Source organism: Sinocyclocheilus grahami, unplaced genomic scaffold (assembly GCF_001515645.1).
Source record: "Sinocyclocheilus grahami isolate Dianchi unplaced genomic scaffold, SAMN03320097.WGS_v1.1 scaffold656.1, whole genome shotgun sequence".
Taxonomy (NCBI): Eukaryota; Metazoa; Chordata; class Actinopteri; order Cypriniformes; family Cyprinidae; genus Sinocyclocheilus; species Sinocyclocheilus grahami.
This window is the reverse complement of record NW_015505835.1, coordinates 490,574-517,918: the sequence shown is the minus strand read 5'-3', so window position 1 is coordinate 517,918 and position 27,345 is coordinate 490,574. Positions and strand designations below refer to the sequence as shown.

Here is a 27,345-nt window from a genome sequence, read left to right as displayed (position 1 = left end):
TCTTCTTTTTGTAGGTGAGAATATATATATATATATATATATATATATATATATATATATATATATATATATATATAAAACAAAAAATGTCATATACACATTGAATATATATATACAGTATTATATTATGATTAGATGCCTTTCTGTAGGACCTTTGGCACTAATCAGAAACCTGAATGCAGGCGCTTAGTTGAGGGAACTGTATCATTGTTGTCTGTTGGCACAGTCTGCTCTCTGTGGCACAGCAATTATGTTTTGTTCTGTGAGACAATACATTTCCAAAACCCTATACTTAAAGGGGGTGAAACCTGTCAGCCAGCATTTCACGCTCATGCCCTTACGCACATGAGTCCATACATGTCAGGTATGTGTTTATGTGTGCTTGTGTGTGTGTGTGTGTGTTTGTGTGTGTATGCGTGTGATGGATAGATCAGTACAGTACACAGATTAGGCTGTTTGAAGGACAGAGCCATGGGAAGAAAGTAACCGAAGGCAGTGATAAAGAGAGGGAGAGGCTTTCTGTCGGTGCCGGGACATCAATTAACAGGTCCTCTCCAACTAGACACGTAAATCACATAATGTACAGTAACTTACCCACAAACATGGCACAACACAGTCTTTGTTTAGAAGTACTGTTTAGAAGATTTGAGAACATATTTTCGCATCCAATGTTGTTTATTTTAAGTGACTTACAACAGAAAAATAAAGAAAAAAGTCTGAGCTTCTATGATAGTGCATTGATATTTACTGGCATTGCCATTTTAATAAAATATTTGTGTATTATTGTATGTATTTATTTTTATTATTTAACTGATTTTCTTTTCATAAGTAATTAAACTATATACATAATTTCAGGGCCCAACTCTTTTTTTTTTTTTTTTTTAATTTTACTGGGGTGAAAATTTTCTCCTGTACATGTATAAATCCTGAGAACATATTTTAGCATTTTATTTAAGTGATTTCATGCAAATGGGAAAAATTAAAAAGGGGCCAGAGTAGGTTTACAGTGCATTTAAAATATGAACGTTAACTGAGTGCCCATTGCATTGACCAAATCTTTAAAAATAATGCTATAATGCTATCATAAGTTTTCAATTTTATTGAGGTATTTTTTATAGTTTTTTTTTTTTATCCTTCACCCCAGGCCACCGACATTACTCATTCCTGGTTTGATTCCAAACTGTTTAAGGGGTCGATGCAAAGCCCAAATTTCCAGCCCAGAACCAAATTTTCTTGTCTTTTCTTTTGAAACTAGCAGACTGCTGCCAAAGCGGGAACTGAATCCATGCAGGCTGTATGTTTCACATCCTGCAGTTCATCTTCAGATTTTCACTGCAAATACCCAGAAGAAAACAACACGTTCATACCCATATTGCTTTAGCGCTAGTCTTTGTTAGTCCAGCATCAAAGTTAGCAGCGGAGTTGGGCGGGCAGGCAGGCCAGTAGTGGAAGGGGATCGGGTGTAAGTTTGAGAAATTTCCATGTGTCCATATGGCAATAAAATATCTGCCACTTTACTTATTGAGTTTGTAATGAATGCCAGGTGCGTAGTCTGTTTTTTCAAGGCACTCCGTGGACATGCAACTAAAAGAATGTTTAAAGAAATCTTGTTTTTGGACCATAAAATTACTTTTCAACTATTATAAAATACGCAGAACAGTTATTACCATTCATAGGGACAATAAAACAAAAAAAAGTTCTCAATGAAATTTAGAATTCAAATAACATTTAACCTTTAAAAACAGTTCACATATAATGACAAATAACCAAGTAATAAAAGTTTTGCAAAACAACACCTAAAGGCAATAGGCCAATCGGTCTATTAACTTGAATTTTCCATTCATGCAAAATAGACCCCAGAGTTTTGGTCAGGGTTTTAGCTCAGCCTCATATTTAAGGTTTCACCAGCATTCTTTTTTTTTTTTACTTCAACAAACATTCATATTAGAAGACTTCCTCAGTGTGCGGCTAATCCCTGTTCTCATGACCCAACCCTCTTTCAGATCGCACACATGATTTCATTAAAACACCAAGACTGCCTACACAATAAATCAAATCTCTCTTGTGTCTTTACACAAATGCAGCCCTATACATAAAACATATATGACAGAATTGTGGAATTGCAATTAATACTCTCTCTATTACACTTAGACTCACGTTTATTGTTAAAATAAGATAGAACATTAAAAAAAATAATAAAATAAATATATTGTTTTAATTGTATGAAGTCAAGCTATATTGCAATATTATATGTATAATATGTATGTATTTTTGAAATAATTTGGTTTAGTAAACAAAATAAAAATGATGCAGCTCTAGTTTAAGTAATTTATATCATCAGCATAAATTTTAAGACAAAATGATAGTGGATATAGATGCAGCTATATACAGTAAACACAACATTGCACCAAACTCCTGAAGCGCTTGTCCTCTCAAGCACATTTAAAATATCTAAATTTGATCTGCTTTTATTGGCAACCAGCACTCAGCTAAAACTAAATTGAACATTTGGTGTGAATCAAGGCTCTGTGCTGGGTCCTTTTATATTTAGCCTTTATATATACCTCAAAGCAATATTATCTAATAATATTCTCATGAGGAGTATAAAATATACTGTAGTTACACTTAAGATACACAGCTACAAATGTATAGAATGTCTAGACCATGCTCTATTTTAGCCATACATAGTACAGTATATGTTTCAATGCATCAAGAGTATTAACCATAGCTGTCACAGAACTAAACAAGGGAATAAAATAAGTCCAGAAAGAGAAAATCAAATCTATTACCACACTCATTTTAAAAACAACAATGTACTGTGAAATTACATCACAAAAATCATTTTAAAATCACTGTCAAAGTGCATTGTCTCACTTCCACTCACAAACACACAGATATCGATGCATGCCTTCATTACTAGCAAACTGAACGGCAATGCTCTCCCGTCTTCCCAACAAAAAGGCTAGACCACAAATTATCTGAACTACTGCAGCATAAACACCAGAACGAGTGCATTCATTATCATTTCAGTGTTACTTCACTGACTTCAGATATATTATAGAATCCCTCAATTCACTTACAACCATATACACGTATACACCTTAAACAGTTAGAGGTAAAGTCTGCATGTAAACCAAACCTAGAGTGTCATTTATTGCCTTCTTTTTGTTCGGTGGATGAGTTTTAAAGCTCTTTCGGCGCTGCTTTAGACATTTTTGCACATTGGATTACATAAACACTGCTGACATTGCGGTTTATGGAAATAGAGCTCAGCAGAAGACCGCTGAATTTGGAGAAGAGGGTCTCGGAAGCTGGACTGAGGGTCTGAAGGATTTTACAATCTCCTCCTGGAGCTCCACTTTCATGTCCGAAGTCTTTGGTTTATGACAATGGATTATTTGCTATTTTTATGCGGCTTTTTGCTGCCTCTGTGCTCGGCTGTTGAAGGTAAGATTGCCTATATTTTTCTCGCAATGCATATCAACTCAAACTAGAACCTGGGAGGCAAGTCACGGGTCGATACTATTGATGCGCGTCTATAGGAGTTGCGCTTCGGATACCGTAAATAACAATGAGACAGTATCCTATATATATATATATATATATATATATATATATATATATATATATATATATATGGATGAAAGCACGACCCATCTTATACGTCCGTTTATACTGAAATATTTTCTTAAGTGTATTCGAATTTAATTTTAGTGTTTTCGCTGACAACATTCATGTCAAATTCTTGGTCCCTGGAGATTGCCCCCCTATGAGAGCCCACTGAAGAAAAAAAAAAAGAGGATCAAAGCTGTCCGACATGCATTTAAATGTGATTTTCAATGCATTTCTGATTTCTACTGTAGAAAATTAGGGGGGGGGGCGGCAGTGCAGAATACCCAAACAAAGTCACACGATTACAGGCACAATACATTTTTCTTTCCATCTGAATGGTTTTCCCTTTTCGACTCAGCCCCAGGGATTTTTATACGTTTTAACATTTGGACTCGGACTACATGCGTGCATGGGTTCAGTGCATTTACAGTCAGAGCCAATCTGATTAGAAAAAAAAAAAAACCCCGGCGGAGAATATTTCCCTGCCCAGAAACTACTTTTCTTAATGCTTTTTAAATTTGTCATATTCGTGCACTGTCTATGACTGTTATAAGATGTGTTTTATGGACACTCGAGGATCGTACATGTATAAAATCTAAAACGAGCAGCATTTTGTGACATGTGACATGTAAACTCTAACAATTTGCTTCGATTTTAAACTACCAGACACAAGCAAAGGCAACTCCATCTTTCTGAGTGCATGCAGTGCACAAATGCGAGCTACAGAAATAGGCTATGTGAGCTGGAATATATCGGCTACCAAAACGCCCATTAAAAATTAGGGGGGGGGCGACAGTGCAGAATACCCAAACAAAGTCACACGATTACAGGCACAATACATTTTTCTTTCCATCCGAATGGTTTTCCCTTTTCGACTCAGCCCCAGGGATTTTTATACGTTTTAACATTTGGACTCGGACTACATGCGTGCATGGGTTCAGTGCATTTACAGTCAGAGCCAATCTGATTAGAAAAAAAAAAAAACCCCGGCGGAGAATATTTCCCTGCCCAGAAACTACTTTTCTTAATGCTTTTTAAATTTGTCATATTCGTGCACCGTCTATGACTGTTATAAGATGTGTTTTATGGACACTCGAGGATCGTACGTGTATAAAATCTAAAACGAGCAGCATTTTGTGACATGTGACATGTAAACTCTAACAATTTGCTTCGATTTTAAACTACCAGACACAAGCAAAGGCAACTCCATCTTTCTGAGTGCATGCAGTGCACAAATGCGAGCTACAGAAATAGGCTATGTGAGCTGACTATGGAAGTAAGATGACATATGATCGGACACACATGTACTCCTGCTATACTCCTGAGAAATGACTAACACATTTTTACAAGAGTGCCATAGCCGTTACTCTATAGTGAAGCCGTTCGGCAAGTAGGAGTTTGGAAAAGCTTCCAGACTTTTTGCTGCAGTGTTTTGATCCTTTGCTGAACAATGTTTATGAGCTTTAAACCAGTCCGGCCTGCTCCGCTGATAAAGATAATAATTCCTCAAAATGAGAGAGAATATCCACAATCCAGAACATTATTTTCACTTTTAAACCCCAAAACAAACCAAAAGCTGGTATTAAGTGATAGTGAACTGACACAGGAGGGGAAAAAGTAACTGTTATAGAGATACTGCGCTTGTTCTCAACGCCAGTTCAGTTGGGGGAATGTGTGATGTTGGAAGCCCTGCAAGAAATGGCTAATGCTAACGCTAGGTGCAAATGTCTGCTTTGATTAGCAATACGGGCATGTGCTAAGAGGGTGGGGGGTGTTAGGGCTAATGATGGCTTCTAAACTCGACGCTACCAATCATACCAGGCCTCTAGATGGTTAAAACATGCTTCTAATCTCCACATCAAACACAGAGAGCCCCAGTCAGGGGCCCACAAGCACGCTGGCCCTTTACCCTCTCTGTTAAATCTAGACTCAAATTTGCACTTTTGAGCCATGCTGTTCAATTACACATCTGTAGACTTTCATCTTAGCCATTCATTTTGTTAATGCGTATATCTACAGAAATTAGTTCTGACTGGTTTAACTTCTGCATTTGGGAATATTTGAGGAAGAGGAAAAGGCTAGAAATGTTAATGTTGTGATTTATAGATTTTATGAATCTGTAAAAAAAAAAATTATAATAATAATTTGTAAAAAATACTATAGTTACTACAATTACTCTTACTGTAAAATCATTGTACATTCTTGAAATATTGCAAACAATCTCTGAATCTTTTTCAGTCTTTAATTAGAGCCTTTTCACAGTTTTACCGTTATAACAACTGCAGTAACTATTTTGTTGGAAAATATTTGGTTACACTTTCTTTTAACGGTGTCCTTGTTAGAGTTTAATTATACGTACTGAGTAATATAAATAACTATCTGGTTAGGGTTAGGATGAGGTTTTGGTTTAGGGTTAGTTGCATGTAATTATGCATAATTTATTGTTGTTATTATTATAGTGAGTGCATGCAATGTGTAACAAGGACACCGTATAATAAAGTGTTACCAACAATTTTTTTTACCATGGAATGCTTGTGTAAAGGTAATTTGTTTGACAACATAAAATTAACTGGTGTTAGACAGGATTTTTTTTACTGCTTATGTGATCTGTCACCTCTCCATTTGGTGTTTGAGGTGAGAGCAATGGCACTTCGGCAAGGTGCAAATGCAGGTACTTGCGAAAAACAGTTGTTTTTTATGTCATAAAAGTCCCTGAAGGCATTGCAAGTCTGTCTGTTTTAACTGTACTTCGAGTGTTTTGAAATTCAGCATGCTGGAAGTGGATCAGACGATTAATGTAAATGCAAAGCAAGTGCCACGTATGCATGTGCCACACTTTTACTTGGTGAATTCCTTTAAGACTTTGATGGCAATCTCACTGATAACATTTGTGTTTAATTACCATGCATGTTTGAGTACAAACCTAAGATTTTGTACAGTGTTGTATGCATTTTAATAGAGACTTTGCTTCTTTAAGCATAATTTCTTATTTCCCATCATCCCCTGTACCCTTCTCCTACTTTCTGTTGCTACATCCAGTTTTGACAGGGTCACCATTCTCATCCAATCAGGGATTCTGAATGAATCTCTGTGACTTATTAATTTATGGCTTGTTGTCAGGCTTGATCGATCACACTTCCTTCTCACTTAGCCTTTCTGGCAACTGCCCTTTCGAAATGTGCCAAGCCTTCTAGAGCCTCTCATTACCAACTTTTTAAGACTTACAGAGGAATGACAGGATAGAAGATCCAATGACTTAGAAGATAGTATCTGTCCAGTGATCTTTCCGTCAACTTCCTGTGCAGATGGCAAAGGCTAGAACTGCCATGGTAAAAGGGTGCTCGTCACATCTCGAGGAACCCCACATATGAAATGACATGTTTCTGCAGTGACCTCAGAACTGCCCTTTTCCAGCCATGCCCCAAGTCTAGAGAACATTAGAGGCATTTGATATAAGGCAGGCAATCGTGCTCCCGGTGATCTACCTTTTTGCAGAACTTAGATAGAAACCTTAACTATGCTCCTGAACTAGATAATTAAAGTTTTGGGGTTGATAAAAAAATACAGGTTTGTTACAGCACTAAACTCTGCTGGAAGGTAGATCACAAGGAGAGGACTGAATACCCCTTGATATAAAGTATGCCATGCACCCCCAAGTCACTTGCGAGCCGCGACGAGTGGTTTATCTGTTATTAAAGTGCCCTCAACCTGAACGGGATAGATGAGGACATAGGCAAACAAAGGGACAGAGAAAGACTGAAAGAATTGTCGGGTATCCAAAAGGCACTTGGTACAGTATTGGTTGAGCAGTGCATCTGAAAAGGTGCTGAGAGGAGAGACAATGGACATACACTGGAGCTGGTCAGATGGGGTTATGAATGCAGTGGGAATTTAGGCAGAGCTCAGGACAGTGAGAGCAGAGAGTTTTCATCTTCTGCCTTGGACAGTTGCCATGGATCTATCTCTGCATCTTAAATTTGACTTGCTCGGCCTAGCTATGCCTGAGAGGAGATCATTGTTTCTGCCTTTTCTCTCTCTCCGTCTTTCTACCTATCACTCTCTTATTCTGAGCTAGTCTAAGAAACTCTTGAAGGGCAAAGGATAAGCAAGGGTTTTTAATGAATCTGAAAAGCCAGCGAGCATCAATCAAAGACAGCCTTGAGCCTGCACATGAGATCAGGTCCACCTGACAGCAGGAACGTAGACAAAAAAGGTTACAGTCTGCATACAGAATGAATTAACTCTCTTGGCAGGAAGAATAGCTTTCCAGTGTAACAAACAGATGTTATCTCTTATGTCGCAACAGTTGGTGGCTTGAAACTGTCACTCTTCTCATTGGTATACTCATTTGTAAAGCTGCAACACCATCTAGATGCATGTTGACTGTAAAAGGGATGACAACCTGGTGAAAACCCAGAGAACAAGTGTGGGAAGTTCAGAGGCCTCTCCCCCACCAGGTGGGCTTTATCCAGACAGAGAGGCTAAAGACAATGCACCTCTTTCTCTACTCTGTTTACCATCCCTTGTTCCACATCCCTGTCACTTCTTTGCTACACTTTCCCACCATCTTTTTACAGCCCTCCCTCTTCCCTGTTCCCCATGGGCACCTTATGTGGCCATTTCTTATCAGAGAGATAATTCTAATTGTGGCATTATTTTCCCTATCTGTTATCTCACCCTTTCAGTGATATCAGAATCCCAGAACAGGTCCAGAAGCTTGGGGACAAGGCCTATTTACCCACCTTTGTTGTATCCAGCCATTGATAAGATTTGTGACTATGTGTGTGTGTTCTTACAACTCTATTCTGACACAGTATCCTATGGGAGCTATGTGTTATGTCTATAAGCAATGTAAGTCAAGCTCTTGCGGGATAGATTTGACAAGTTTAGTCTCTTGATACTTCATTGCCCATGGCTTTTAAGAAAATCTGAGTGCAGGTTCCCACTCTTGACATCTTATGTGAAATAATGAATGTGCAAGAGCACAAAGCAGCCCCAAACCATCATCATCCCATACACAGCTTGGAGGAGAGTCAAGCAGAGGTCTCTAACTAAGAACAGGACCAAAATCAGCATGCTGACATGACGCAAAGTCTCGAGGGGTGTGAAAGCAAGCATATTGACGTGAAATGGAGCTGGCACTAGAAACAAATTAAAATACCCCATGGCCAGATGGGGATGGTAAACTGAGGGGCCATATTTGTATCATGGGTGTGAGCTGCACCACAGTGAAACAGCTTCATTGCCACTTTTGCCCTGTTGTGTCCTCTGGGAAATGACCTAAAAGGATGGTGATGATTAGCGATTCAATTAGCCAGCCGTCAGTCAATATGGCAGGCCAAGAGGAGATGGTTGTTGATGCTGCCTTGCCATCGAAATAGGTAGTGATCAAAATGTGAAGGGACTAGATTCATCTTCCTTGGTTAATTGAGGAAGCAGTTTGTCACTGTCCTTACTTCTTCATAAATCTTTCCTTCAATTTGGGACTGCTTGGTCTGAAGGAGCTAGCTAAGTAGGAAAGCACTTAAGGCTAATATATAGAGTTCAACTCTGGGTGCAACCTTGTGCCTGGTTAATTAATCAAGACACTGCAGTGGTGTCATAAACATGAAGACACTTACAATTAAAGCATATTAAGGGGGTAATATCTAGAGATTATACTTTTAGCTTAAGCGTTTTTGCCACTTTTATTGGTTCAGTACAGACAGAACAGGAAATGAGCAATGATTTAATGTGTTGTGCCATGTTCGCTAACTGGCACATCACCGCTATAACTAGACACATCCAATCATCCATCCATCCATTCTCCAAACCACTTATACAATGAAGAGAGTGGGGATGCTGGAACCTATCCCAGTGTCTCAGGCCAAAGGCAGGGCACCACCCTGGACAGATGGTCAGTCAAAAAGCTAGCAACTTGTTTGTTTAAAAGTTTGAGTGTTCCGGAATGCAGACATTGTTAGAAAATACATACCCTACCACACTATATTTCTGAAAACCAAATCTCATGCGAGCAAAACTTTAGCCATCAACAGAATCCATACATGTCTATTATTAAAGGATGAGCAATCTGTTTTCCTATCACTCTGTTCTTTTTTGCGTCATATTTATACTCACCTATCCTCAGGTTATGAAGTTCAGACTCAGGGAAACATGTCAATTCATGCATCACTCTTCTGAGGAAGCTGTAAATACAGGGTTGTCACCAGTACATATGGTCAGTTCTCCAGTGAAGGAACTCCTGTACAGCTGACTTGTTCCTATGAGTAATCTATGCCGAGGTTCAGTACACACCCTGTGGTTCTTTTGATGAGCTCCCATGTTGAACTCATCCTGCTTTGAGGCCACCAAGAGATGTAACGTACCTGAAATGCAGAAGTTCACGCATAGGTTCCAGGCAGTCAAGGTGGTGTTTTATCAGGTCTGTAATTAGAGTTGAGGCCACCGAGTCTTTGTGACGGCATGTCTGTCTTTGTGTGTGTGTGCTGGATTTAATGGATCTATGTGTGTTGTTCAAGTGAGTGAAAGAGAACAACAGCAGAAAATTCCCAGATTTCTCATTATCTCTATACCTGTCAATTGAAATCTCTTAGCACCTGTCCTTCCTAAATTGAAGGGTGTCCTGGCATAAAATTATCTTCCCCAGTCGTCGTCTTTGTGCCACCTTTGCCTTCTGTTTTTCCCAGGCACTTCACATTACTGGAACACACCAGTGCCTCTAAATTTATATCACAATACAGAGTCTTATTGAAGGACTTTATTGGTTCAGTGTAGACACTGTTAAAGCCACTGTGTTTGATTTATGAGTCAATGATTGACTCTAGATTGCTATAACCTTCCATGTCACCTGCACTACAAACAGACACCAAGCAGCTGCCCTGCATTTCCCATCTCTTGTACACCGTTCCTGTTTATTCAACTCTGTTATCTCATGTAACCATTTCCCTTAGTTCCTCCATCAACACTTCTGTCTTCACATGATTGCTGTGTCGTTTTAGTGCAGTGTCTCCAGATGCACCCACATTCGGACTTTATAGATTAGATTATTATTCAGATTATGAGTGGGAAGTGTGGATAAAATCACAGTACAAGTCATTTTATAACTCGATATGGGAAATTCAACCTAAAAGTGTTTTAGATATTACATAACCACATAGTGAAAACATATATTGGAATAAAAAATGAGACCCATCTCATGTCTAACTCAGACCTCCCTCCATTCTTTCTCTCCCTCCCTCAGCCTTCTCACCAGGCCCTCTACTGAGACCCATAAATCAATGGAGCTCAGTAGCCTGTCGGGGGTTTACCGTCTGTGGGGGGATTGGTGGCCTAGGCTCCCCAGCCACTGGCTTTAGTTACACATCAATGAAGGGTGAATAATACATTAGTCAGCCCCTGACAGTACAGTTCTAGGCGGGCAGGCAGACTAAGACTCCCCAGGCCCTTCATCAGTGCATCTGTGCCATAATCAGCCTCTGGAGATATACCTCTAAGCTTTGGCCTACCTCTATTCCACCTGATTTATGTACTGTGTATGCAAATATTATGATGTTTAAACACCCACTTTGGGGGTTAAAAGGACAGTTCTCCCTAAAATAAAAACTCTGTCATCTATTGTTCACCTTCTTGTTGATCCAGTCCAAATAGTTATTCAGTGAAGTCTATCTCTATAGAATATGGAGTACAGATGGCACTGTATGTAAGGTATTAAATACAAATAAATTGCACCATTCCTTTCGTTGAGGCCAGGAGCTGCAAGTGACACCCATAAAGACTAGGTTAATGATTTGAAGTGGGCAGGAAGTATTGCAACTGACACAGGTCGGCCAGCAAGGACTTTGGAGATGGATTGTTGTGGCATAAATGGTCCCAGAACTGTAGCCTTCGCAGTGCAGTTGCACTGTGTACTGATTTATATCCAGAGGTTTTCAAGTGACCCTTCCTTGAACGCACAATTATAAAATCATCCAAACTATCCCTCCAATGTATCAAGGCTTTTATTTAATTGTTCAGAGACATCTAAACCCCTGGCCATATGGGGCAGCCTAGAATTGGAAGTCAACCGTTCTATCAACCTTCTCCAGCATAATTGCCCAGAAATGAACTTCCATCACTAATACCTTCTGTCACAATCTGTGAGTCAATTTGCTGTGAGTGAAACACTTAAGTGCATGATTGTGTGATCGCCAATGACCTAGACGCCCATGTGTCCTAATCAGGTAGTTGTTTCTATTTTAATCAACAGTCTTGGGGGTGGAGTCCGTGAATAAATTACTCAGATGACCGTCTTCCATACACTCCGCCAGTCTGTGTCTGTGAGTTAAAGAGACAAAAACCATTTAGAAAGGTCTAACGAGTCAAGTTATTACTGCATCCAAGTGTGAGATTAATCAACTAAGCAGCAATTAAGAACACGGCTGAAAAGATCTAACAGATAAGCATGGAGAGAATTGCAACCAAAAATGTTTATTTTATTTATTTTTTTGCTTGCTTTAGCAAACAGGGAGGGTACAAGGAGTAAACAGAAATAACAAGCCATAACCTTCAATTAGAACCTAGGTGCATTGGAAAAACGTGCCTGTGGCGACATTTCTGGAAAGTTATATTACGTTTCTTTTTGCACATTTCACGGCATGTGCAAAGTGAAATGTCCAGTGAGTGGTGCTAAAAGCTTGTACAGTTTCCTCTGAAAAAGGTGATATCCGGTGAGTGGTGCTTAAACGTTAATGCTCTATTGCGTTTTGGAAATGACGCATCACCTACACTAAATCGAACCGATAGGGTTTACAAAAGCAAGAGTGAAATAAAAACATATTTGTTGAAGCAGCAATGCCATTTTAACTTGGTTCTACAAGTCTTTGAGCTCTTTTATCATGACTCGTGTTTCACAGTCCTCGTACCTGAGCATTTTACTATGTCAGAAATACATACATATGGTGTTGGAATAAATATTGCTGGTGTTTTTCTGTTCATTTCAGCTGGAAACTACAGTGATTTGTATGCATAGGTACATTTTTGTAGTTAGAGGCATGTTTTTTCCAGTGAGCTTATATTGACTAATTACCAAATAAATACAATTCTTGGTATGTTACTATGATTCACCTAGATAAGACATACCTGGATGCGCCAACTTTTCCGGTCCCTGAATAAAATTACCATCACATGATCGGTTACCTGGTTTGAGTGCTAAAATATTGATCCAGGAACATGCTTTATGGGCTAACATCACCTTGTTCTTGTATATGCATGTATAATCAGCTGTGGGAGCTTCTGAAATTTGCATATCTCTGCGCCCTACTTTCTGTTAATGACATATTTCCAAAGTGTCAGAGTTTGGTAGAAATTTCCAGACGGAGTGTTCTCAAATATAGGATGAATGAGCATAGTTTCCCTTTCATTCAGAACAGTTCCAAACAATGCTTTTAGTCATTGAACGTATTCAGAGACTCGGTTTGGGTGTGTATTTGTTTTTGTGCATGTATTTGTCGGCTCAACAGTCACAAAGGCCCTACCCATCCACATTCCTGTCGGTAACTGCCTAACCTTTCTTTGTTGTTGCAGTCCTGACCTGAACCAGATAATAAGTGGGCAGGTAAACATTAACGAGTGGCTCTGGGCTTAATGAGCTAACGTGAGAAGAGCTAGTCGAAAGAGGCCTGTGCTGTCTCAGGCTAATGTGTCACATGTAGCAAGAAATGTAAAAAAAAGAAGTCCAAACATAACATAATATAATAACTCCTATTATGCTGCGGTGTAGTTGAAGCCATTAGACATGTTTTCTTTGTACTAGCAGGTAAACCTCAACATATCCTGATAATTAGCATGCAGCAAGACAGCCGAAACTGAGCTACCGATTTGTTCCCATGTTTTCAGCGGTAGCTGCCAATGCTAATATGTGACGGCACTGGGAAGTTAGCAGAGTTCTTGCTCTCGCAGCTTGGGTTTTCTTCTCAAGAAATGCAAAGGAATCTCAACCTTACTGGCTGCCCCAGACAGTATATTTGAAACATTACAAAGTGATCAAAAGCCACTGGAACGCTGGAAATGTGGACCACATCAGTCCAGTAGCTGCTAACAAACAGCTGTCCAGTGATGCAAAGCAGAAATCTCATATTTAACAGCCATTAGAGGTTATTTGTATGTTTGCATTGTAAAATTGCACTTTATGTCTGGCTGATGACTATATCAGGAGTAATTTTACCCAGACATATATCTCATTACATAATTTGAAGCAGAACCGTAAAGAAAATTCTAGCCAAAGCCTTTGTTTATACATACTATATTTATAGATGCTTCTGAGTGACTGCAATGATGAACGAAAGATTTTTAAGGTTTCTTCAACTACGGGCATGTTTGATTTTTTTTTCGTTATGGTTTTATTCTTTAATTATTATATTATTTTTGTTTGCATTAAGATAATTAAACTTTTTCCTAGACTGTGACTATTTTTGCTACGTTTTTAGAGGCGTTTATTATTATTATTATTATTATATTTCCTGTTGTTACAGATGCCTTTTATTTTGGCTATATTTATATGTTTTATAGTTTTACACTTGTCACACATAGACTTCTAATCTTCAAGTATGGGAAATCTTTACTTCCAACTTTGTGTACCTTAAACATTGGTGATGGTTGAAGAACCACTGTGATTTTGTGATACCTGTTCACTTTCTCATTTTTTCCATGCCATTATCGATCGAAACCGTGATGTCAGCTTTGACATCATCCTCAGCGTCCTTTCACAAACATCTTATCTCAAGGTAAAAGTAGTTGGAAAAAATGAGGGTTTGGGGGCATTTCAACATCCGCCACAGTCTGAAGTACCTCCTTAGTGTTATAACATGGCAAATGCCTTCCAGTGGTCCCGAGGGATCGTACCATTACCATATATTTAGCCTAGATGTCTGTTGGCTGCCTCTGCAGTGGCATAATGAACGTGTGAAAGGGAGGCGAGTACGGCAAATGGGCTGCTGGAGGATGGAGATGAGTCCCTGGACAGCAGCTACAATAGACAGCTCCTCTCCACGGGTGACAGGCAAGGCCAGTGGGCAGCGTGGTGCCAAAATACCTCCATAATGAACCTGGAATGGAAGTATGGGGAAGTCAGACATGCCTCCTGCCTCGTTCTTTGGCTTGGATTACAAAACACAGGAGATGAATATAAATACCTCCAAAACCAATATATTAAGAATTTTGTGGGAGGGCGCAGGGCTCCCTGGAGACCGGGGCTAGTTGTCACACTCGTTACTCCAGTGAAAATTTCTCAGGGTTGGTTTATTTTCCAATTTCTGGTTGGGCATTTTTGTCTTTTTTTTACTGTTATTGTCCATTAAACAAAGATGGGTTGACTTTTCATAGCAATATGCCTCAATAGCACCATATGAATAATGCCAGTGCACTCAGGTTGTTTTTGATTTATGTAAAAACATCTCCATCAGTACCATGTGCCAGATTTTGGGACATAGCTTGACTGATAATATGAGTAGTGGGTAATGACGCGTTCAGCTCTCTATTGAGCGTGGAGGCATATTTTAGAGTTTGAAATTTATTTTTTTCCTACGGTATTGGCAGACTTGTATTCCTGGCAGTTTATTACAGACAGAGTTGAATTTCAACCAGAACGAGAAAATCAATCAAAACATAGTTATCGTGATTATAGTCCTTTTATACTTTTCGCTTGAGGAGAGGGAGAGGTGTTTTACTGTCGGTTCAAATGTGCTTACGCTAGTCTCAACCAATGGCAGGATTCATCATGCTCAACGGATTGCCATTTTCTCCACTCATTTTGAAAATAATATTTTTTTTTTTTTTTTTTTTTACACATCTTGGAGGCTTTAGGTTTGTTTTTATGATAAACAAAAGCTACATTACTGTTTAAACTATTTCCAACTCTTACAATTCTGATGAGCAATGTTTAATGCCATTGTAATAGTTTATGTATGTATTATTTATTTATTTATTTATTTATTTTTATATTTATTTATACTACATTTAATTATTTACTGAACATTGGTGTTTTTTAGAAAGCAACAACAACAACAACAACACCATAATAATAATAATAATAATAATAATTACATGTTTATTAACTTAGAAAGCTTTATTTTTATTATTAATATGTTAAGTTTTTATTTATTTATAATATATTTAATTGTTTATTGAACATTGGTGTCTTTTTAAAATGTTTTATTTTACATTTAAACAGAATGTCTAAATACGATGTTACTAAAATGCAAAGGTCTCTAAAAGTTACTCAGTTTTTTGATAATTCAGACTCAGAGTTTTTATTTATTTTAAATAATAGAGAGAAGGCACCATGGTGACGCCAGAAACATAAACACAGATTCAGAAGTCCTTATGTTACAGGTATTTTTTGACTGAATAGAATGCATTTCTGTGTGTGAAACACAATAAAACAAATTGGAGCTTCTGCAGTACCCTTTGCTTGGGTCGCATCGCTATGACATTTTGTGACCTATACATATGTTTTATTGTTTTCTCAAGATGCTTTAGCAGTCAAAGTGCGCCCCCCCCTCCAAACCTTCCGTAAATCAGTTTACTGTCACTGGCTTGCATTTTTCAACTGGCTAGTTGAGTCATCTGTATTTATTCTAGCTGGCCCTGCTCCCCGCTGACAGTAATAGAGACCTGGAGAGCATGATAGACAGGGAGAAAAAGAGAGAAGGGGTTTCAGAGATATGGGGGGAATCAGAGAGAATGAAGTGGATGGAAAGGATGGCTGTGATCAGCGTCGGCCTGTCAAAACACTTCCTGTTGACTGATACATTCTCAGACGCTTGGGAAAATAAGACAGAGATAGAAAAGGTGTGAATGAAACATTAAAAAGGCAGACAGAAAGAGCGGTTGAGACTACAGCAAAAGATGGCTACTTTGAAGAACCTAAAAATGTAGGATGTTTTAGGTTACTTTAACATTTTTATGGTTGCTACTAGGGCTGCACAATTATGACAAAGATCATAATTGTCGATTATTCCCTTGAAATTGTAATTGCGATTATTAATTACGATTATCACAATTTACATTGAATAATGTTTATACCATTGTTTGAAGCAACTGCCTGCCATATTTTTATATGAAGATAAATAAGCTGAAAACACTCTAACTGAAAAACCTTTAGTGCTTTTCTATAGCATTAAGGCTCACATGTCAACTGTACATTGGATTGGTTTCTTCTTTAAATAATAATAAAAAAGTAAAAATATGAATGGTATTATAATGTTATACTAACACTAAAATTAAAACAATTGAAAAACCCTTAAGATGACCTGTAGAAAGAAAAAAAAACATATCTTAAGCACTCAGAATAACATAAGTGGACTTTGAACGATTACGTAATTGTGGCATCCGTAATTGTAATCGCGATTATACATTCGATTTATTGTGTTTTTAATGTTTGTGCTGACTTTCTATAATGCAGAAAATTCTTTATAAAAAATAATTAAAATATAAGGAATTTTATATATGAGGGGAAAACATATTTCCATGCTTTTGCGTTCTCTCACAAATGTTTGCGTTTTCGCAAAGAAACTTTGTGTTTGTGCTTAAACGTTTTTAGTTCACCCGAGAAACTTTGCAATTGCTCACGAAATGTTTGTTTTCATCCTAGTGGATGCTGCACACTGGTGGTGGTTGAGGAGAGACCCCCCACGTGATTGTAAAGTGCTTTGGGTGTACAACAGTATATATAAATATAAATGCATCATTAATTCAAAGAAACTTTGCATTTTCGCAAAAGTTTTGCACAAAACCTGAGAAATTTACTCACAAAAATGTTGCGTTCCCCCTCAAGAAACTCACAAAAATGTTGCGTTCCCCCTCAAGAAACTCACAAAAATGTTGCGTTCCCCCTCGAGAAACTCACAAAACTTTTGCGTTCCCCCAAGAAACTTAGCGTTTGCTCGCAATACTTTGTGATTATGTAAAGTTTCTCAGGTGAGCACATAACATTTGCGAGAGAATGCAAAAGCATTGAAATATTATTTTTCCTCCCATCTCACATCTTTTTTTTCCTTCACTTTGTCCCTTCAAGGTTTCCGTGTGTCTAAACTCTGATTCTACAGTTTTCTTTTATAAGCATGTACAAAACCCCAAACAGAAACTCTTGCTTAGATGTCATACACATGTGACCATCAACATCGATACGGAAATATGACTGTGGGGAGAATCACATGCTCTGACGCATAAATTACATTATGCTAGTGTTTTAGACTAGGAATCCACATGAAACACATCATACATCATGCAAGTACAGCTGTCGTTCTCTCTTACCAGCAAACACTATCATTACTGTTGTGATGCCTGAAGCATCAGCGCTGGTGAAGACGTCATACTGTAATATTTTTAAGAAAGAATTGGAAAAACCAAAAAGAGCACAAGCTTTTGAATGAAAGTCTTGGTAGATATTGATTAGTGGGGAACGCATTTGAGTCATTTTAACCAAATAGTCCAAACTAAAATTATGAACACAGATGAGGCCTACGCATTCTTGTTTGCCTTGCGGCCGTACAATAACTTGCCTCTACAAGAAGAAACACGAGCGCATTAATTGATTGTACTCCTGCAGCGATGTGAGTCTAGCAGAGGGCTGCCGTTTAGTGGGATGGCTGTGATCAGCGTCGGCCTGTCAAAACACTTCCTGTTGACTGATACATTCTCAGACGCTTGGGAAAATAAGACAGAGATAGAAAAGGTGTGAATGAAACATTAAAAAGGCAGACAGAAAGAGCGGTTGAGACTACAGCAAAAGATGGCTACTTTGAAGAACCTAAAAATGTAGGATGTTTTAGGTTACTTTAACATTTTTATGGTTGCTACTAGGGCTGCACAATTATGACAAAGATCATAATTGTCGATTATTCCCTTGAAATTGTAATTGCGATTATTAATTACGATTATCACAATTTACATTGAATAATGTTTATACCATTGTTTGAAGCAACTGCCTGCCATATTTTTATATGAAGATAAATAAGCTGAAAACACTCTAACTGAAAAACCTTTAGTGCTTTTCTATAGCATTAAGGCTCACATGTCAACTGTACATTGGATTGGTTTCTTCTTTAAATAATAATAAAAAAGTAAAAATATGAATGGTATTATAATGTTATACTAACACTAAAATTAAAACAATTGAAAAACCCTTAAGATGACCTGTAGAAAGAAAAAAAAACATATCTTAAGCACTCAGAATAACATAAGTGGACTTTGAACGATTACGTAATTGTGGCATCCGTAATTGTAATCGCGATTATACATTCGATTTATTGTGTTTTTAATGTTTGTGCTGACTTTCTATAATGCAGAAAATTCTTTATAAAAAATAATTAAAATATAAGGAATTTTATATATGAGGGGAAAACATATTTCCATGCTTTTGCGTTCTCTCACAAATGTTTGCGTTTTCGCAAAGAAACTTTGTGTTTGTGCTTAAACGTTTTTAGTTCACCCGAGAAACTTTGCAATTGCTCACGAAATGTTTGTTTTCATCCTAGTGGATGCTGCACACTGGTGGTGGTTGAGGAGAGACCCCCCACGTGATTGTAAAGTGCTTTGGGTGTACAACAGTATATATAAATATAAATGCATCATTAATTCAAAGAAACTTTGCATTTTCGCAAAAGTTTTGCACAAAACCTGAGAAATTTACTCACAAAAATGTTGCGTTCCCCCTCGAGAAACTCACAAAACTTTTGCGTTCCCCCAAGAAACTTAGCGTTTGCTCGCAATACTTTGTGATTATGTAAAGTTTCTCAGGTGAGCACATAACATTTGCGAGAGAATGCAAAAGCATTGAAATATTATTTTTCCTCCCATCTCACATCTTTTTTTTCCTTCACTTTGTCCCTTCAAGGTTTCCGTGTGTCTAAACTCTGATTCTACAGTTTTCTTTTATAAGCATGTACAAAACCCCAAACAGAAACTCTTGCTTAGATGTCATACACATGTGACCATCAACATCGATACGGAAATATGACTGTGGGGAGAATCACATGCTCTGACGCATAAATTACATTATGCTAGTGTTTTAGACTAGGAATCCACATGAAACACATCATACATCATGCAAGTACAGCTGTCGTTCTCTCTTACCAGCAAACACTATCATTACTGTTGTGATGCCTGAAGCATCAGCGCTGGTGAAGACGTCATACTGTAATATTTTTAAGAAAGAATTGGAAAAACCAAAAAGAGCACAAGCTTTTGAATGAAAGTCTTGGTAGATATTGATTAGTGGGGAACGCATTTGAGTCATTTTAACCAAATAGTCCAAACTAAAATTATGAACACAGATGAGGCCTACGCATTCTTGTTTGCCTTGCGGCCGTACAATAACTTGCCTCTACAAGAAGAAACACGAACGCATTAATTGATTGTACTCCTGCAGCGATGTGAGTCTAGCAGAGGGCTCCCGTTTAGTGTGAAATCTGTAATCGAATCAACGTTTGGTATCAGAATACGCCAGCATGTTAGCTTAAGTGCTCATTAATAGCTGATCGTGCTTTATCTCAATCTCAACGCATATTGTGTCCTGTCTAGCCACAACAGAGTAACTGATGTGCAGTATCGGAACACTTTCACTAAGTGCTTTAAGGGACACCTGCAGAATTCATGGCAATTGACCACAATTTTATATCATGGATCCCTTTTACCACTTCCTTTAAGGCAACTTTTTTTTACCTTATCTACCCATGGAAGTTCATAGCAGTACCTTTTAAGGTTATATATGCATCTTTCAGGTGTAAATGAGGTCCAAAAATATATCTTTTGAAAAAGTTTCACCCAATGACAGCTTTTGTACATTTTTTCCTGAGTATATAGTGATTTTTTCACTAGATATTTTAATGCCAATGTTGTATATGTTGTATAACCATGTAATAATATATGTATTACTATATTATAATGTTGTAATACATACACTCTCAGAAAAAAAGTGCAAAAGTTGTACCTTCTGGGGTAGAAGAGTTTATTCCTTGTCCCAGTTCCCTAAAAGGGACATTTTGCACCTTATCTACCCCTGCAATTTTTATAATAGTACCTTTTAAGGTACTCATATGCATGTTATAGGGGTAAATAATAAAAAAAAATAAAAGGTACCACCCCAGTGACAGCTTTTGTACCTTTTGTTTTGTAGGTGTACAATGCTTTTTCACTAGAAATTATAATGCCAAATGTTTTATATATCATATAATATTGTAATACATTCTCAAAATATGTGTACCTTTTGGGATACAACAGCTTATCCCTTGTCCTAGTACCCTTAAAGGGACACTTTAAACATTATCTATCCCTAAAACATTCATAGTGCACCTTATTACTACTAATATGCTTCTTTTATGGGTAGAATACCAGTCAGTCCCATATGAGAATGCGTTACAAGTCTCGTTTTATTCACATGGAGAGGGGTACACTGGGAAGGTCTCACTGGGTTAAACAGGTGACATGATCACCCTACTTCTTTAGGAGTGCTGGGCATTCTAGTAAAAGGGACACACATTTAGACACTGGGAATGCAGGATTGTGAGCACACCTGGTTAGCAGACAGTCGCCCCAGGGGCTGCCTGTTCATCAGATTGACTGTGCTCTGTAATTAAAGGCCTTGGAAAAAGGAAGAAAAGATAACTAATGTGGGTAAGGAGGGGTGCAATGCTCATTTCTGTGACTGAAACTGGATCTGGAAGGCACTACGGGGTTCATGCAAACACGATCAAGACTTGAATATTCATCTCAGTTGTGGCTCATCTTTTGCTCGCCGTATGAACCTGACGTGCCCCTCTTTGTGCTGTCTGTGAGCGTGAACGGCATGTCTGACTCTGCTTGATCAAAGCAAACGGGCTCATCTTCCACAAAACCATTCCCTTGATGATGTCAACTTCAAAATCAGAACCCCTAAGACCTTGCACCAATCCCAACATCTTCAATGTCAGCTGAAGAACTAATTAACACAACAAACATAAATGTAGCAGGCGCACTTATGCTCCTCCTGTCAAATGCTGTCATCGTAACTGGTGTCAAGACTGTTGAAAGAGTCTTTGAGATTTGCACGTCGACCACATGCAATTCAACAAAATTAACAAATCACTCAGGTTAGTTCTCTTTGAAAAAATACACATTAGCATATTTCTAAAAATAGTACTTATTATGGAAATATAATGCTTTAAAAGAATATACTTAAGTGCAAACTGAATGTAAACTATAATAAACATGCAATTAGGTGTCCATAAAAAAAATCACATTTATTTAAAATGTAATTAGTAGTTTTTTTCTGACCCATCTTTTTATGTAATTTTATAAGTTTCTACTGTCTTTGAAATATGGTGTAAGTTTACTATTGAATGTACTGACAATCATTTATGGTAAACTAAAATATACTTAATGTAATTCCTATTGAAAGTAGTATATGTAATGTATTTAAATATATTTGTAATTACACATTTGTAACCATGTAGTGCATTTAAATGTAGTACATTTAACTATATTCACTTTAAATGTAATATTGAATAACACAAACTTAAAATAGTATGCTATTCAACATCAAAATAAGTTTACTTCTTTAAAGCACTACAAAATATTGTTAAAATAATGACTTAAAATGTACCTAACATAAAACAATTAATTTTAAAGGGGTCATATGATATTGCTAAAAATAACATTATTTTGTGTATTTGGTGTAATGAAATGTGTTCATGCGATTTAAGGTAAAAAAACCACATTATATTGCACATACTGTACATTATTGTTTCTCTTCTATGCCCCGCCTTTCTGAAATGCGTTGATTTTTACAAAGCTTGTCGGTCTGAAAAGCAAGGTGTGCCGTGATTGGCCAGCTATCCAGTGCATTGTGATTCGCCGAATACCTCAAGCGTGTGACGGAAATGTTATGCCCCTACCATACTGTGATGCCCTGTCCGGTCGGAACGACGAGACAAAAACATGAAAACCCATTACAAACGAGGCATTTGTTGCATCCAGTGGGGACATAATTACGGATTATAATGACTTATACTGTCTTTTTACACATTGCATCGCGCCGCGTAAACATAAAACCATGTCTGCATTTGTGATCGGAGAAATTACAAACTACAAGCACTACTCTACACTGCTCAAAACTCGCGTTTGAATCGTCAGTGGCAAATTCTTTAAATATAAAAAACGTCTACTCTCCCAGGATCAGGAAACAATCCTCCATAAAATGTGCTGCACACATCTGAATATTTGGGCTGAACTGTTCTGGAACAGTAAAGGGACACACATTTAGACACTGGGAATGCAGGATTGTGAGCACACCTGGTTAGCAGACAGTCGCCCCAGGGGCTGCCTGTTCATCAGATTGACTGTGCTCTGTAATTAAAGGCCTTGGAAAAAGGAAGAAAAGATAACTAATGTGGGTAAGGAGGGGTGCAATGCTCATTTCTGTGACTGAAACTGGATCTGGAAGGCACTACGGGGTTCATGCAAACACGATCAAGACTTGAATATTCATCTCAGTTGTGGCTCATCTTTTGCTCGCCGTATGAACCTGACGTGCCCCTCTTTGTGCTGTCTGTGAGCGTGAACGGCATGTCTGACTCTGCTTGATCAAAGCAAACGGGCTCATCTTCCACAAAACCATTCCCTTGATGATGTCAACTTCAAAATCAGAACCCCTAAGACCTTGCACCAATCCCAACATCTTCAATGTCAGCTGAAGAACTAATTAACACAACAAACATAAATGTAGCAGGCGCACTTATGCTCCTCCTGTCAAATGCTGTCATCGTAACTGGTGTCAAGACTGTTGAAAGAGTCTTTGAGATTTGCACGTCGACCACATGCAATTCAACAAAATTAACAAATCACTCAGGTTAGTTCTCTTTGAAAAAATACACATTAGCATATTTCTAAAAATAGTACTTATTATGGAAATATAATGCTTTAAAAGAATATACTTAAGTGCAAACTGAATGTAAACTATAATAAACATGCAATTAGGTGTCCATAAAAAAAATCACATTTATTTAAAATGTAATTAGTAGTTTTTTTCTGACCCATCTTTTTATGTAATTTTATAAGTTTCTACTGTCTTTGAAATATGGTGTAAGTTTACTATTGAATGTACTGACAATCATTTATGGTAAACTAAAATATACTTAATGTAATTCCTATTGAAAGTAGTATATGTAATGTATTTAAATATATTTGTAATTACACATTTGTAACCATGTAGTGCATTTAAATGTAGTACATTTAACTATATTCACTTTAAATGTAATATTGAATAACACAAACTTAAAATAGTATGCTATTCAACATCAAAATAAGTTTACTTCTTTAAAGCACTACAAAATATTGTTAAAATAATGACTTAAAATGTACCTAACATAAAACAATTAATTTTAAAGGGGTCATATGATATTGCTAAAAATAACATTATTTTGTGTATTTGGTGTAATGAAATGTGTTCATGCGATTTAAGGTAAAAAAACCACATTATATTGCACATACTGTACATTATTGTTTCTCTTCTATGCCCCGCCTTTCTGAAATGCGTTGATTTTTACAAAGCTTGTCGGTCTGAAAAGCAAGGTGTGCCGTGATTGGCCAGCTATCCAGTGCATTGTGATTCGCCGAATACCTCAAGCGTGTGACGGAAATGTTATGCCCCTACCATACTGTGATGCCCTGTCCGGTCGGAACGACGAGACAAAAACATGAAAACCCATTACAAACGAGGCATTTGTTGCATCCAGTGGGGACATAATTACGGATTATAATGACTTATACTGTCTTTTTACACATTGCATCGCGCCGCGTAAACATAAAACCATGTCTGCATTTGTGATCGGAGAAATTACAAACTACAAGCACTACTCTACACTGCTCAAAACTCGCGTTTGAATCGTCAGTGGCAAATTCTTTAAATATAAAAAACGTCTTCACTCCCAGGATCAGGAAACAATCCTCCATAAAATGTGCTGCACACATCTGAATATTTGGGCTGAACTGTTCTGGAACAGTGTTGGAAATACAACTTAACCACTGATTTCTAGTCGTGTCTTCTTTTGGAAGGCCAAACAAAGTAGTTTCGCTTTTACAACAAAACACACAGCGTCTTCACAACATGGCGGCGGCAGCAACGATAAAGTTACACCTTCTTTCTTTGTGTGAACATTTGGGCGGTGTTATGCAAATCTTCCCACATCGTGATGTAGATATGTGGGGGCGTGTTAGAACGAGCTGTTTTAGGTAGGCGTGGTTGACTCAACTTTTATAAAGAATATCTCTTTGGATTTGAGACTTTAATCTTTGCAACTTTAGGAATCTTATCTATGCACGAACAGCTTGTAACACTCCAAAGAGAAAGGAAAACTTGAAATCGCATCATATGACACCTTTAAGTGTACTTAAGCGTATGTAAGTACTCTATTTAAGTACACTTAATTGAGCTTTTATTTAATGAGTATTTTATTATTTACAAGCGTGTTTTTTTTTTTTTTTTTTTTTTTAGAAAATTATACTTTTAAGATTTGTAGTACAATACAATTAAACACACTTCTTTTTCACAAGTGGTAGATGTTCTTTGAGCACATACTGATAAAGTTCATAGCTTGAATACATTACGTGTAGCGTTGGATACAAGCATCTGGTTTGAATGTAAATCTAGCACAAATTTTGATTGTTTTTCATGACCTAAAAATAGTCAAGTGCCAGAAAGCGGTGTTTTCCTAAAGTTAAGAGTTTCCACTGTACAGTTACAAATTCAGCAAAGACTTTTCAGGCAATTGTACTAGTTAAAAAAGATGGCAAATCCATCATGAAATGAACACTACATCTTCAGCATTATCAGTGAGCCTTGTTAGTACATAAATGGCCAAGAGAGTGACAAGCATTGTGCCGTGACTGACGGCAAGTGGACGGATGGGGATGAGGAGACTTCTTTCATGGAGGATTCCGGGTGTTGGTGATCTAGCCACCTACATCAAGAAGCGTCGACCAATTAGAGGTTGCACGCCAGCTCAGCAAAAGCAACCTTCTCTTCTAATCACCACACTCCAGTGTGGCACAAAAGCCCGGGCCGCTCACCACATTTCAATTTAAATAGGATCCCCCCTTTTTCCCTCCATCCTCTTTCAACGACTTTCCCTCTCTCTCCCATGCTCTCTCCCCCACTTTCTGCTGCTTCACCTAACCCCCGAAGAGCTAATAAAAGCAGCAACAAAAGCCCACACAAAGTAATCAGTCTAATAGCTTTAATAAGTTTAATGCAGTGTTGTCCCCACTCTGTTGACACTTCTCAATGTTGGGTGGCAAAACAGAACTCAAGAGTTTGGAAACAGAGACATTCTTTTATTTGTTGCCGGGCCTGCCGTTTCGGTACGATTTCACAATGGCACAGCGGGAGACAAAACTGGCAATCTTTAGATGCAAGATAGAATGGACAAATCTGAGAATTCCAGATAATGAATGCAATGAATAAAATGTTTCATTTAATAATTAGAATAAAATTACTCGCATACACTTTTTTTAAGAGTGTGACATTTTCCGGTAGCACAGCACTTTGCAGATTCAAGACACTCAGTTTCCACTCTTCAGTACATAGGGATTGAAGTAGTGAAGTGTTCGCGTCGCGGAGGTGATATCAACAAATTGCTTTTACAGCGTGAAGCCTTTTGGATATATACATTAGATACGTTGTCCCCTAGAGGATTAAATGAGGATTTTGATATTCGTCCATTTCTTTAAACAGACGATATCTATCTACATATAATAAATAACGTTTTGTGGTTATTGATTTGTATTTATGTACCCAGGCAGGCATCAATTAATGTCATTAAATAATATTTTGAGAATTACATTTGTGTATTTTGCATAGCTTTATATATGTTTTTGATTTATTTTTATTTTTGGTTTCTATGTTTTTCTCCTTGGTTGATTTGTTATTGTTTTGGTATTATTATTATCATGACAATATTGTATGGTCATGTGACCTTTAATCACCTGGAGGTAGGCTTATAAAGTTTGCAATATCAGTGTTGTTCATTTGTCTGATGAAGAGCCTGCGTGCTCGAAACGTCACATATGCTATGCGACAGTCTTTTTAAAAAATAAATTTTTTGATACTTTTGGAGCTTTGGTGTTGCCGACTTTGCGTCTAAAATATTTCTACTCGTTTTTTGGTCGAGCACCCAGTTGAGATCGATGTGCGTGCTTTTGCCTGCTCTTCACTATATATTTAAAAGAAATGTCTTTTAATTTTATAGTATATGCAGTATATATACATAAATATGTTGTTTTTCATGAATGGTTTTTATAACACTAAAAATAGCAATGTGTAACATTTTAACAGATTTAGGGCTATATTTTTATTTGTTCCCCACTAAATAAAGTTTTTTTTCCCACAAAATATTTGAATTTATAAAATTATTGTGCACTGATTTCTCTAGAACAACTTTTGCTGCTGAATTATCCACTAATCTAGATTATAATATTTTTGTCATAGACTATGAATATACATATATATTTATTTTTAGTTCTTATTTTATTTTCAGTTTGAATTATGTCGATCAGGGGTGCCCAACCCTGCTCCTGGCGATCGACTGTCCTGCAAAGTTTAGCTCCAACTCTAATCAAACACACCTGCCTTTAATTTTTAAGTGATCCTGAAGACCTTAATTAGTTGCTTCAGGTCTGCTTGATTAGAGTTGGAGCTGAACTTTGCAGGACAGTCGATCGCCA

General features: G+C 37.5%; 1 protein-coding gene across 6 annotated transcripts in view; it reads left to right on the top strand.

Annotated features, from left to right (window-relative positions):
• The first annotated feature begins 3,176 nt into the window (after window positions 1-3,176).
• The window catches only part of LOC107558713 (ephrin type-B receptor 3), a 50,760-nt gene continuing 26,591 nt past the window's right edge, over window positions 3,177-27,345 (top strand). For all 6 annotated transcript variants that reach the window (XM_016242383.1, XM_016242381.1, XM_016242379.1 and 3 more), the window contains exon 1: window positions 3,177-3,447. In XM_016242383.1, the coding sequence (XP_016097869.1) occupies window positions 3,384-3,447 (64 nt within the window). In that variant the 5' untranslated portion in view covers window positions 3,177-3,383. The remainder of the gene's footprint in view (window positions 3,448-27,345) is intronic.